Source organism: Nannospalax galili, unplaced genomic scaffold (genome assembly GCF_000622305.1).
Source record: "Nannospalax galili isolate Female #2095 unplaced genomic scaffold, S.galili_v1.0 scaffold34, whole genome shotgun sequence".
In the NCBI taxonomy this organism is placed as follows: Eukaryota; Metazoa; Chordata; class Mammalia; order Rodentia; family Spalacidae; genus Nannospalax; species Nannospalax galili.
In genome coordinates, this window is record NW_008338996.1 from 10,129,412 (window position 1) to 10,141,067 (window position 11,656).

The 11,656-nt window shown below is 38.8% G+C and overlaps 1 protein-coding gene and 1 long non-coding RNA gene across 3 annotated transcripts in view; one reads left to right on the plus strand and one right to left on the minus strand.

Moving 5' to 3' along the window:
* Positions 1-11,656, minus strand: part of Slc31a1 (solute carrier family 31 member 1) — a 32,214-nt gene that overhangs the window by 5,479 nt on the left and 15,079 nt on the right. For both annotated transcript variants that reach the window (XM_008833518.3, XM_029563756.1), the window contains 2 exons: positions 1,245-1,392; positions 740-812 (listed from right to left, as the gene is read on the minus strand). In XM_008833518.3, coding sequence (XP_008831740.1) covers positions 740-812; positions 1,245-1,340 — 169 coding nt within the window. In that variant the 5' untranslated portion in view covers positions 1,341-1,392. The remainder of the gene's footprint in view (positions 1-739; positions 813-1,244; positions 1,393-11,656) is intronic.
* Positions 1-11,656, plus strand: part of LOC115070457 — an 18,404-nt gene that overhangs the window by 2,323 nt on the left and 4,425 nt on the right. The window lies entirely within an intron of this gene.

Here is an 11,656-nt window from a genome sequence, read left to right on the forward strand (position 1 = left end):
GAAGTGTTGATAAGATTAATGTATTTATATGACTACAACTGTTTCCCCCTCCTTTCTGAAAACAAATTGGTTTATTCCAAAAGTATGCATGGTACCTGAGGCAGTCTAAATGACTATTAAATATATACCAATGCAATTTAGATTTAAAGCACACTAATGCAACATGATAGATACAAAAAGACAGGCAATCAGCTACCTTAAAACTAAGAGTGACTCTAAGACAGACCATGCCAAGCATCAGAAACATGTAAACCATAGTTTGATACAGTAGAAACAGCACTGAGCTCTAGAGAGCTCTAGAAAGTATGATCTTTGTCTTAGCTCTGACATGCTGTGGTTTATAGCTTGCCACTTCACTACTTGAGGCTTATTTATCTGTAAACACGAGAATTACATATGATAACTGTTTTTTAACCTATGGTTACTTTGTGGTATTTGAATGTGTTTGTTGTCTTAGGTCTAGAACCTGTAACATACCAAACAAGGAAACACTCTGAAAAGGACAGCAAAAGACCTTTATCTGACAACTGAATTATTTTTCAGTGCCCCAAAACATACACATGCTAATTATGGGAAGTTTACTGGATTCCATCTAGCTGGGAATAGGAACTGTGACAGTTATGTATCATAACCATACAGAACCAGTAATTAGTACAGAAAGAGGTCGTGGGCTTCCAAATTCTTTATCATCATCTCTCAAGTGACTGTCATCTTTAAACATTGCCTGATGGTTACTCACCTCCAGGTGTATTGATGACCAAACTGGAAAACAATAGTTCCACATTCTTAAAGTCAAAGTAGAAGGTCATAGGCTGCCAGAAAACCAAAATAAGTCAATTAGAGAAGACTGAAGATCCTAAATGAGAATTTTGGGCAAAGTAAGGCTTTACTACCTTGGGCCCTAAAAGCCCTTTCTTGTGTCCCACCATCATTGCAAGTCTTTTTCTCTTTTCTACATGAAACAGAACCACCAGAACTTAATTCCGAGAGGATGAATTTCAAAAGAAGAAATTAGAGAAGAAAGAATTCTAGAAAACCTTGGTTCTGGTGTGACTCTGTAGCAAACCTGCCACGTGAACACAGGCAGATCACTTGACTTTTGGGGGGGGGGTTATCTGCATTGGTTTTCCCTTATTGTTAAACTGACCTTTAAAGATAAATAACCTTTTAGTGTTAAAATGCCATTGTTTCTATTACCCAAGTGTGTAGGTAAATGTCTGTGCTGCCTCTCCTGTGACACTCACCATCATCATCATCATGTCTCCTCCGCCATGGGAGTGTGAGGTGGTCATGTGATGGTGCGGTGGCATGGTACTGTTGTCCATGTGGTATATCCCCATATGGTGGGAATGATCCACTTTGCCAGGAATAGATGAGAATTAGCAGGAGAATCTTTAAAAAAAAAACAATTATATATTAATAAGGATATGAAAATATCTTCTTGGGCTGGGTATGGTATGCATCTGATTATTATCTTTAGACCCAGCACGTGGGAGACAGGGGCAGGCGGATCTCTGTGAGTTCAAGGCCAACCTGGTCTACATAGTGAGTTCCAGGCCAGCTGGTGCTACAGGAAGACCCTGTCTCAAAAAGACACACACACACACACACACACACACTTTTTTTTCTTGATAGTCTGTCTTTATAGACTCTCCTGATGAATATTCTCCTAGCATCTTTACTCAGAAGTAGGATTACCCTTGGAGACCACAGGAGAAAGGGTTTGTATTGAGGACTTGAGACACTCAACTGCTCTTATTCTGCAGAACTGTTCCTGTAAGAGACAGGTTGAATGTGTGTTCGAATTGAAACAGGAGATAAGGGGAAAAAGGCAGTTTCTTCAGGTGCAGGCAACAGCCAATTTGTAATAATGTACAAATGGATGCCATTAACAGAATGTACTTGCTCTCAGGCTTTCTAATCATAAATGTCAAGAGATAAAAAGCTAGTACTTCAGATAATTCACCTAATTGGGATGGCCTGTGTTTAATCAGGTTATTCAGATTCCATTTAGACTTAGAGGACAACCAGCCTTCAGCTAATTTAAATCTGAAAAAAGGTCTACTGCTGCCTTGGGCAAGGAGTGTGCTCAGACTTTATATACAACTTCAGTCCTACCAGGACATTAGAGTTAAGGACATGAAAAACAAGGCATAAATTAGATATTCTATATTAAATTAAGTCTAGACACAGCATATTCAGTCTTGTATCTTTGCCACATTAATGCTTTGCTGCAGAAATCAACCTGGGACATGAACCAAGAAGCAATAACTTCTATAGTTGGTGTTAGAGTAGCAAACTGGGAAGCTGGGGTGTATATGCAGAGGGAGGGGTTCATGAAATCTCTTTATGTGTCATTCGACTCCAGTTTGTAGAAGAAAGAGTAGCTTTAGAAATTCAGACAGGAACAGGTGCATACCTGTAATCCCAGAAACTCAGGAGGCTGAGGGAAGAGGATCCAGAGTTTGAGGCAAGCCTAGGCTACAGAGTGAGACCCCTGTCTAAAAAAAGAGAAAAAGATATTCTAAGTAGGCATTCATGTTCATGAGTCTTGAGTATGCATCTGATTATTAATTCAATCAAGCTCTTATTATAAGCCAAATGCTTAGCTAGGTGCTAGTAACTAAACAATGAATAAGACAGGCAAGGTGCCTGATAAGGAGAGAAGCAACGAGGTAAACAGATAATTACATGGTAAGTTAGTGCTATGGAGGAAATAAACAGGGTAACATGACATTACTAAGAAGTGGAGAAGAGATTGTAGGAAATTTACATGGAGCCAGGGAGCCACATGTCTAGTGCAAGAACACAAATATCCAGTCATCTATTTTCCCTCTTGATCCCCAGCCAATGATTCTGACAGAAGGCTTAAGAAATAGGCTTATTTCCAATGAAGAATTCAGCAAAGCATCACATAGGCATAATCAAAGTTCTACTTTGAATTTCAGTAACTTTCATGCCAGACACCTTATTTTAAAATTCAGAGGTTGGCAATCGGGTACTCTCATTATTAACATGGCTTTTGGCCATAAATGTTTTATAGTAAATACTAAGTAACAGAAAACACAAAAAATAGAACCCAAAGTGTCAGAGATGGGATAATCAGTTAAGTCGTCAGAGTTTCATTTTAAAATGTTTTATTATTTTTATTTTTTATGTGTGTGAGTGTATCACCTGCATATATTAAGTGTACCCATATCGTGCCAAGTCCATGGAGGTCAGAAGAGGGTACTGGATCCCCTAGAACTGCAGTTAGCCACCATGTAGGTGCTGGAACTGAACCTGGGTCCTCTGCAAGAGCAGCCAGTGCTCTTATCCACTGAGCCATCTCTCCAGCCCCAGCAGTTTTCATTTTAAAAAGTAAATCATGATAGAAAGGAGGGATTACTAGCATCTAAGTGATCATAAATTATGATTTTGAACCAGACAAATGAAGTGACTTCAGAATGAAAGGACTAATAAAGATACCCAAAAAGAAATCACAAATTTAGTATTCTTTCAGTGCAAGACTGGAAAATGATAGCAGTAGGAAACCATAAAATATAATTTGATTCCATATTATCAACATGACTCTAGTCCATGAAAAGGCAGTGACATTTACTGAATGTTTTCTGGTATAAGAGGCTGAGGGAGATAGAAGCTGTAAGGGAAAATAGTCATACTTTTCATTTTGGGGTAGATGATGACAAGTATCCCTAAAAAAGCAGGAACACAGCACCACAAGCTACTTAAGACAGGTACCCTTGATTTCTTTGAACTCTGACAACATTCATTTTCAGCAACAATTTTTGAAGACCCAGAGGTTTCTTTTTAAGTTCCATATACCTATTAGAGAAATTATTCAATGACAGTAATTATCAAAACTCTTCAGACACATCTTTGACTCAGGAATTCATATGTTCCAATCTCAAGGAAACCTTTCAAGCCATGCACCTGTTCTGAAGTGTCATGTGTGTAGGATGTAGTCCATATTCAACTACACCAGGAAGAGAATCTGCTTGCTTTTCTTACCAGTGGACAATGGACTTCTGTAATGGGAACCTTATGCAAGGCTTACCCAATGGTGTCTCAATAGGGAGGTATAAATCTGGTGGAAATTAACATACAAACAAACTGCAGCTCAAACTCAAACCAACCTGGTTAAGTCTTTATGCTCATTAAAAGCCCATTCTGGGTTGGATAAACCTTATTAGGAAAAAAAATCCCACCTGACTATGTCAAACCTAACTGATTTTTCTGTCCACTTGGCTTTTTAGTGGTGTGCCATGTATTTGGATAACTGACCTTTTTTTTTTTTTTTTTTTTTTTTTTGTCTTTTTGAGACAGGGTCTCCCTGTAGCCCCAGCTGGCCTGGAACTCACTATGTAGACCAGGCTGGCTTCCAAACTCACAGAGATTCGCCTGCCTCTGTCTCCCAAGTGCTGGGACTAAAGGCACGCCACCACGCCTGGCTGTAACTGACCTTAAAAAAAAAAAAGAAACACTTTGCCCATTCTCTCTAGAACAATTCTATATACAGAAGGCAAACAGGTATTATTGGTTTTCTTTTGTTAGTTTTAATCTAAGTTGACTTAACTCAGTTTATTCTAGAATAAAAATGGGTACTGATATAAGAAAGAACTCACAATCCAGAAACACACGACTGCCTGACTTTCTGGCCTCTTAATTTGTAATCTGAAGAGTATGGTTTGACTTCATGGCAATCAAGATCTGTGCTGTTCTATCGTTGCCTTATTCAAGTTTCTCAAACTCCAACAGCCAACTTTTCTTGCTAAGAACTGTTTGCAGTAATTGAGCTCCACCCTTATCCATCTCTTTCTAAGAACTGAGCTCAAGGTCCACAAAGTAGTCACTGGTCTACCTTTATGGAATCAAGTTCTTGGTTATAAAGCACTGTTGGTTGGTGAAACTTGTGGGAAAGTAATGATAAGTAATAGGCAAACCTTAAGAAAATCTTTGATTCATTGCATTCTGGGTTTTTAGGGCACTCTGCATATGCCAATTCTGGGATACACCTCCACTATTCACTTTTCTTTGTAACACTTCATCAGTTTACACATTATTAAAATAAAAAATCCTTAGGATTTTAAACTTTCAATCTGGTAAAATCCAGTTGCAATATTTTATTACAATATTAAGCTTAGTAAAAGTAAGTAGGAAGATCAGAAATACTACTTTTATTTATACCATTGCCAATTCAGGTAAGCTAGTTTTTCTTTAACAGAACTAAAGTGGGACCCATGCTAGAGAATCACCTTTGTATTAGGAAAAAGTGACAGAACTTAACAGCAGGTATGTGGAAGTTCCTAGAACATTCTAGAAGTATAGAAAACTCCTTGGATTTTTAGGGAAGTCTAAGAATTTATTTTTTGTTAAAAGCACAAACGTATAGGGAACTGAATCCATATAAAATCAGCAAGTCTCTTTCTACTCAGTTTCTAAGTGATTTTTCTTACCTTTAGTGAGGTACTTGAAGTTGGCCATAGTATGTCCGTGGTTCCTCTGCCCTGAACTGTTAGGAAGGAAATGCACTCTATACTGCATGTTAAGTAGCTTTACTGGTTGGTCTTCCTCCTTCCTCCCTTTCTTCATCTAAAAAGTGTGATAGTATTTATAAAATAGCTTTCTTCCTTATAGTCAACAGTACTAATTCTTTCACAGTCTACCCCTAGGGACCATCAAAAAAAGAAGCTCCCCTTATTCCTGCCCCATCTCCCCTAACAAAGACTCATCATAAAGACTAACTTGAGGCTGGGCACGGTGGCACAGGTCTGTAATCCCAGAATTTGTGAGGTGAATCACAAGCCTATGGCTAGCCTGAGCTACATAATGAAACCATGTTTTTGAAAAATATTATTTTTATTTTATGTGTTATGAGTGTATTGCCTGCAGGTGTGCAGAGGTCAGAAGAGGGCGTTGGATCCTCTGGAACTGGAGTTATGGATGGTTGTTAGCCACCATGTAGGTGCTGGGAATCGAACCCCGGTCATCTGCAAGAGCAGATGACTAATCAGTCATCTCTCCAGCCCCCTTCTGAATCTTAAGACTAGTCCTTGAGCCATTTATCCAGCCCTTCCCTTACTCTTTTTAATATATTTGTGTAGCAGAACTTCCAGTGTCATAAATTTCTGCCATCTCTAGCTTAGAACTATGATTTACTCACACCTACTATCTTTTGAATGACTGATAAAATTAAATATGTATGACCATTGCACATCAAGAAAGACAAGGCAGCTACAATGCCCAAAGTGTTATATAGTTATACCCACACAATTATGATCATGTTTCTGCCAGTCAGTTTAGAACAGGAATGTGAGGCCAGGGCCCAGGGGATGGATGGAACAACACCATAGCCTTCAAGGGAGAAGGGTTTTCTCCCTATATATTCATAAAATTGTATTTCCTTTTCCCCGCTGACTGGGAATTATGCTTTCCAGGCAACTCCAATGCATTGGCCTAGAATGCCAAGTATAGACAGACACATAAACCCCATGTATTACCATAGTGTAGCAGAATCTTCCTTTTATTCCTATATCTCCTTTACTGCTGGTACTCCCCAGAAGGACAACTTAAATGTGAAATCCATAAAACCATCAAGAGTGTTTAAAGTTTTACTACAGGAAGGCTCCCCTATAGTCTATCCTCAAAGATGGATCCTAGAAGAGTAGATCTTTCTTTATACAAGGAAGTTCTGAAAGCTACTTGACTCAAAGCCAGGCCAGTTATCAGAGAATCTACTCACCCTGAACATGTCATCAAAAGACAATATTAGCACAGCTAAGCTGGTTACTTGATCATGTGGACATAGTCCATAAGTATGCACTCCTGTTTATTGTGGTATAATGTCTCTGACCTTGAATTTCTCATAATCTATGCTTTGCCCAAAGCTTATAAACTACCAGTATCAAGTAATGGCTACCAAAAGCAGGAAAATGAGGTGTCTGTTTTATGTTTTCACAGATCTAAAGAGGAATATGAACCCAATCATTTTAAGAATAAAAGCCTTTTTATCTCCTTTACCATGAGGCAGTCTCCAGAAGAACTGAGACTCTAGATTACATCTGTCTGAGCTAGGAAGGGGGCCCATAAGCCAAACATAACCACTCTGTGTAGTCTTTTTGTGGGTCTAGCTCCACAGTCCAGAGGGAACATTGTTTCTCCTCCATCACTGTGCAGATATTCAATAATCACTACCATTATGTTAAGTAAGCATTGTTTCAGATAATCAACACAGGAGTCCCTGAAAGCACTTTTCATGGAAGGAACCCAAATTATGCAGAGTCTACATATTCAAGTACCACCAGAATTTATGTGGTTGAATTACTCACATGTCAGACTCCCAGACTGCATCAAAAGTAACTGATGGCCAGACACATCAAGGGGAAAACAACTTCAAACAATTAAGACTTAAAGAGCTTTCCTTTATGAGAGTTGCCAGTAATCTAGGCAAACAAGAAATGCTGCATGGATTCACAAGTTTAAAGAATAAAACAGCAGCTATGAATTAGTGGGAGTAGCTCTTTCCCTTGGAGGCTCTTGGCTAAGAATATCTATTTTAGCAAGGACAGTAACTCAGGAGCTGCTTTGAGATTCTTACTGTAATTTGATCCATGGAAGGAAGAAAGCAAACCTGGGATTTGATTCCAGTCAGAAGATAAGAAATACTTTGTTTCTGGCTATTAGTTCAAGAATACCCTCTTGTGTCATAAATTTCATCAGCCCACCTCACTCCACCTTATTAAGCTGCTCAGACTGAACAAAGGAGATAGGAAACCTGTTGGGACAAGACAGATGGGGGGGAGGACTGACTGCATGTTGAATTACACAGCCACTTGAGGGCTATAATTTTTAAGAGAAAGCATGCTAATGCCAAACATTTAAATGGCTGTTGTCCAATCCCTAGACACTTAACATCTCTGGACAACTGTGAAAGGACTGTCTAACCACAGAAGCAAGCGACATAAAGGAGGCAAACAGAGCAGTGAAAACATGAAAGGGACATCACGAGTGGTAAACTGTTTTACTGGGTGAATTTTTTTTTTTTTTTGTCTTACAGCTTCATTTTTCCTTAACTATAAAAACAGCAGCTTAAATGATTAAGAGTCCTATCCAAAGCAAAAGCCTAATTCTACATTTTCAGTTCATCTTCACTATTAGACTATAAGCTCTGTGAGCACTCTGTTTTATTGGATCTCTTACATTTTCTAACACCCTGAACACAGAAATAAATTAAATATTTGCAGAAATAAATTGCTTTTTTCGCATTTCTATCCTGACAGACATAATACAGACAAATTCTTTAATATTTTAATGGCATACTATGATAACCTCAATTTCCTTTCTACCATGAGTCTGTCATGCTATATAATATCTGATGTGCCTTCAAACTACTCAAGAGCTCTATCTTAAGAAGTAGCAAAGTACAGTTGATATAGAAGCAACATAGCCAAGTTTGTTCCTTTGTTTTTGGTCACTTGCTTACCTCAGACATTAAATAAGTCTAGGGAAGGGGACCCTGCAGGCAGGATTATTTATTATTTACTTTTTGTGATGGTAAGGATTGAACCCAGGGCCGTAAGCTTACATAGTATGAATTCTATCACTAAGCTGACACCCCCTAGCCTATAAATTGTATGAATTCAGGAGCTAGACAAATTCAAGCTAGTTTCAGGGTTGTTTTTTTGTTTTTTTTTTGGTCTTTTTGAGACAGGGTCTCTCTGTAGCCCCAGCTGTCCTGGAACTCATTATGTAGACCAGGCTGGCCTTGAACTCACAGAGATATGCCTGCCTCTGCCTCCCAAGTGCTGGAACTAAAGGCATGCACCACCACAGCTGGCTAGTTTCAACTATTCATTTCCATAAAAGTCTATAGAGTCTGAAACTACAAATCTGAAAATTTAAAATTTCTGTCTTGACTTGTTTGCTTTTACAGATGGTTTTAAAAACATTTATTTTGATTTGAGTAAATCAAATCAAATTTGAGGAAAGAGACCGATAACACTCTTACCTGTTTCTAAAAATGGAGGAAGGGGGGGCTAGAGAGATGGCTCAGTGGTTAAGAACACTGGTTGTTCTTGCAGAAGACCTGGGTTTGAATCCCAGCACCCACATGGCAGCTAACAACTGTCTGTAACTCCAGTCCCAGGGGATCTGACAGCCTTTTCTGACCAATGTGGGCATTGCATGACATGGGTGTCCTTACCTACATGCAGGCAGTACACGCATACACATAAAATAAAAATAATAATAAGCCGTGCGTGGTGGTGCACGCCTTTAATCCCAGAACTTGGGAGGCAGAGGTGGGTGGATCTCTGTGAGTTCAAGGCCAGCCTGGTCTACACAGTGAGTTCCAGGTTAGCTGGGGCTACAGGGAGACCTTGTCTCAAAAAGACCAAAAATAAATAAAGAAATAAAATAAATAATTTTTTTTTTTTAAAGTGGAGGAAGGGAAGAGAGTACATCAGCTGCTATTGACCTTTAAGAAGGCTGAAATGCCAACTCATATCCTAGGAATTGAGTTCTGAGGGCCTTACACTCTGCCAAGAGACACTAATGAGAACAGTCCAGGAAACAGATCATACTACGATAAGATAACCCTAAAAGTACATTTATACTGTACATTTTACCAAATAAATAATTGTATGGAACCTGAACAAACATGCTAAAAAATGACAAATACTTCTTGTACATTCAACACACACTCTCTCTCTCCTTTCTAAAATGGAGGAAACAATGCATGGAGAACTTAACTAAGGTGTTCAGTACTATGCTGGAAAGCTTGAGGTGGTACCTTTGCTAGAACCTACTTATCTCCATAACTAGCCCAGTCTTGTGTAAATTAGAAGATTCAACTGGCTGGCCTCTGACTTTCACCATCGACAGCTCTATTACAAACAGGAGTTTTCCTAACTGTACCCTGCCTGGCCTCTGTCCATTCTATGATATATCAGTGACAAGGTATGAATCAATTTATCTGCTAAAAAAAAAAAAAAAATCCCACTATCAACCTTTTTTTGTCAACTCCCCAGTTCATGAATCTCTAAATCAAAGATCCCAACCTACCATTTTTTTTTTCCCCCTGAGACAAGGTCTCTCTGTAGCCCCAGCTGGCCTCCATCTCACAGAGATCTACCTGCCTCTGCCTCCCAAGTGCTGGGATTAAAGACATCTGGCTCCCAACCTACTTCTTTGTCCACATATATTCTGTGTTCCAGACAACTGTTTCTTCAGTCTGGAATGTCCATTGCTCCAATCTCTTGATGGCATTGTACCTTTCCCAATAGTTCTAACAGGGAGAACAAATTCTCTTGTTCTCTTTTCTTTTCAATCTGCTATCAGCAGTCTGACAGAATGGTATTGGGAAAAGGTAGGAGAAATGGTTGTCTGGAGGTATTTCTCCAAAATTCCTTCTCACCAACTGCAGACATTTATATGAGCCTCTCTTGCTCTCTTCCAGAAATCTAAGTAAACACTCTTCCCAGCCAAGCCAAATACAGAAGGTGCTCCATAGGCATCTGAATTATGCTATTTGATGGTGATGATGCTTGTCAAAAAACCAGTATTCCAAGTTGAACTAGTGTTTCTACTCTAGGTGTTTACTATTTCTCAAGCTGTCAATTTGTTTTTTAGGCAGTAATATGAGGAACTAATTTCCACCTAGAGAGACAAACCTAAACATCTTCACCCCAACTGGCACACTGATTTTTATGTTTACTATCTAACTTTTAAGTCTCATTTTTTGTTACATCCTTATCTCAATCTAATATGTATATGTTTCACCAAAACTGATCTTATATTTTCTGAACGAATTTAGCACTTTAGATGATATTCTTTTTTTGCCTATGTCATTTCCTGGAACTCCTTTTCCTCCCATCATCTGTATTGGTCCAAATCCTGCCACAATTTACATTTATCATGCACTATACATATAGTACCCAAGTTAAGGATAAATAAAAGCCCTTCATTCTCATGAACTTACAAGCTAATCATTCTGTAAGGATTACCATGTCACTTCTGTGAGGTTTTTCTTGTATTTCTCTTCTTCCCTACTTTTCTTTTTCTTCTTCTTTTGAGACTGGTTTCTCACTGTGTAGCCCTGGCTGGCCTGGAACCTGCTTTGTAGATTAGAGTTCCACCTGTGACCTACCTCCCACTGGACCTAAACGCATGTATGTGCCACCATGCGCAGCTATGTATTTCTAACAAGAAAAGTCTTTTTTCCCCTAAGTTTCCCTGCTTACAGAAATTTTAACTTATAAAAAACTAGAAAGTTTTTAACAGCCTCTCGAAGAATACCCTACAAATATTCTTTCAAATGATATTTATTGGACTGAAGATGAAGCTCAGTTGGTCTACTGCTTTGCCTGGCATGCATTAAACCCTGGGTTCAATCCCTAGCACCACCACATAAACAGGGCATGGTGGTACAAGTCTATGATCCTAGCACTTGGGAGGTGGAGGCAGGAAGATCAGAAAGTTCAAAATCATCTTCAGCTACACAGTGAGTTCAAGGCCAGCCTGTGCTATAAGAAACCATGTCTCAAAAAAAAAGGCATTTACTAATTTTTATAAAATTCATGTGGATTTCCTGATGCAAAAAGAAAAAGTATTTGCTTTTCAGGAGCTATTCTAGAGGAGAAAGCCCTCATTAAATATA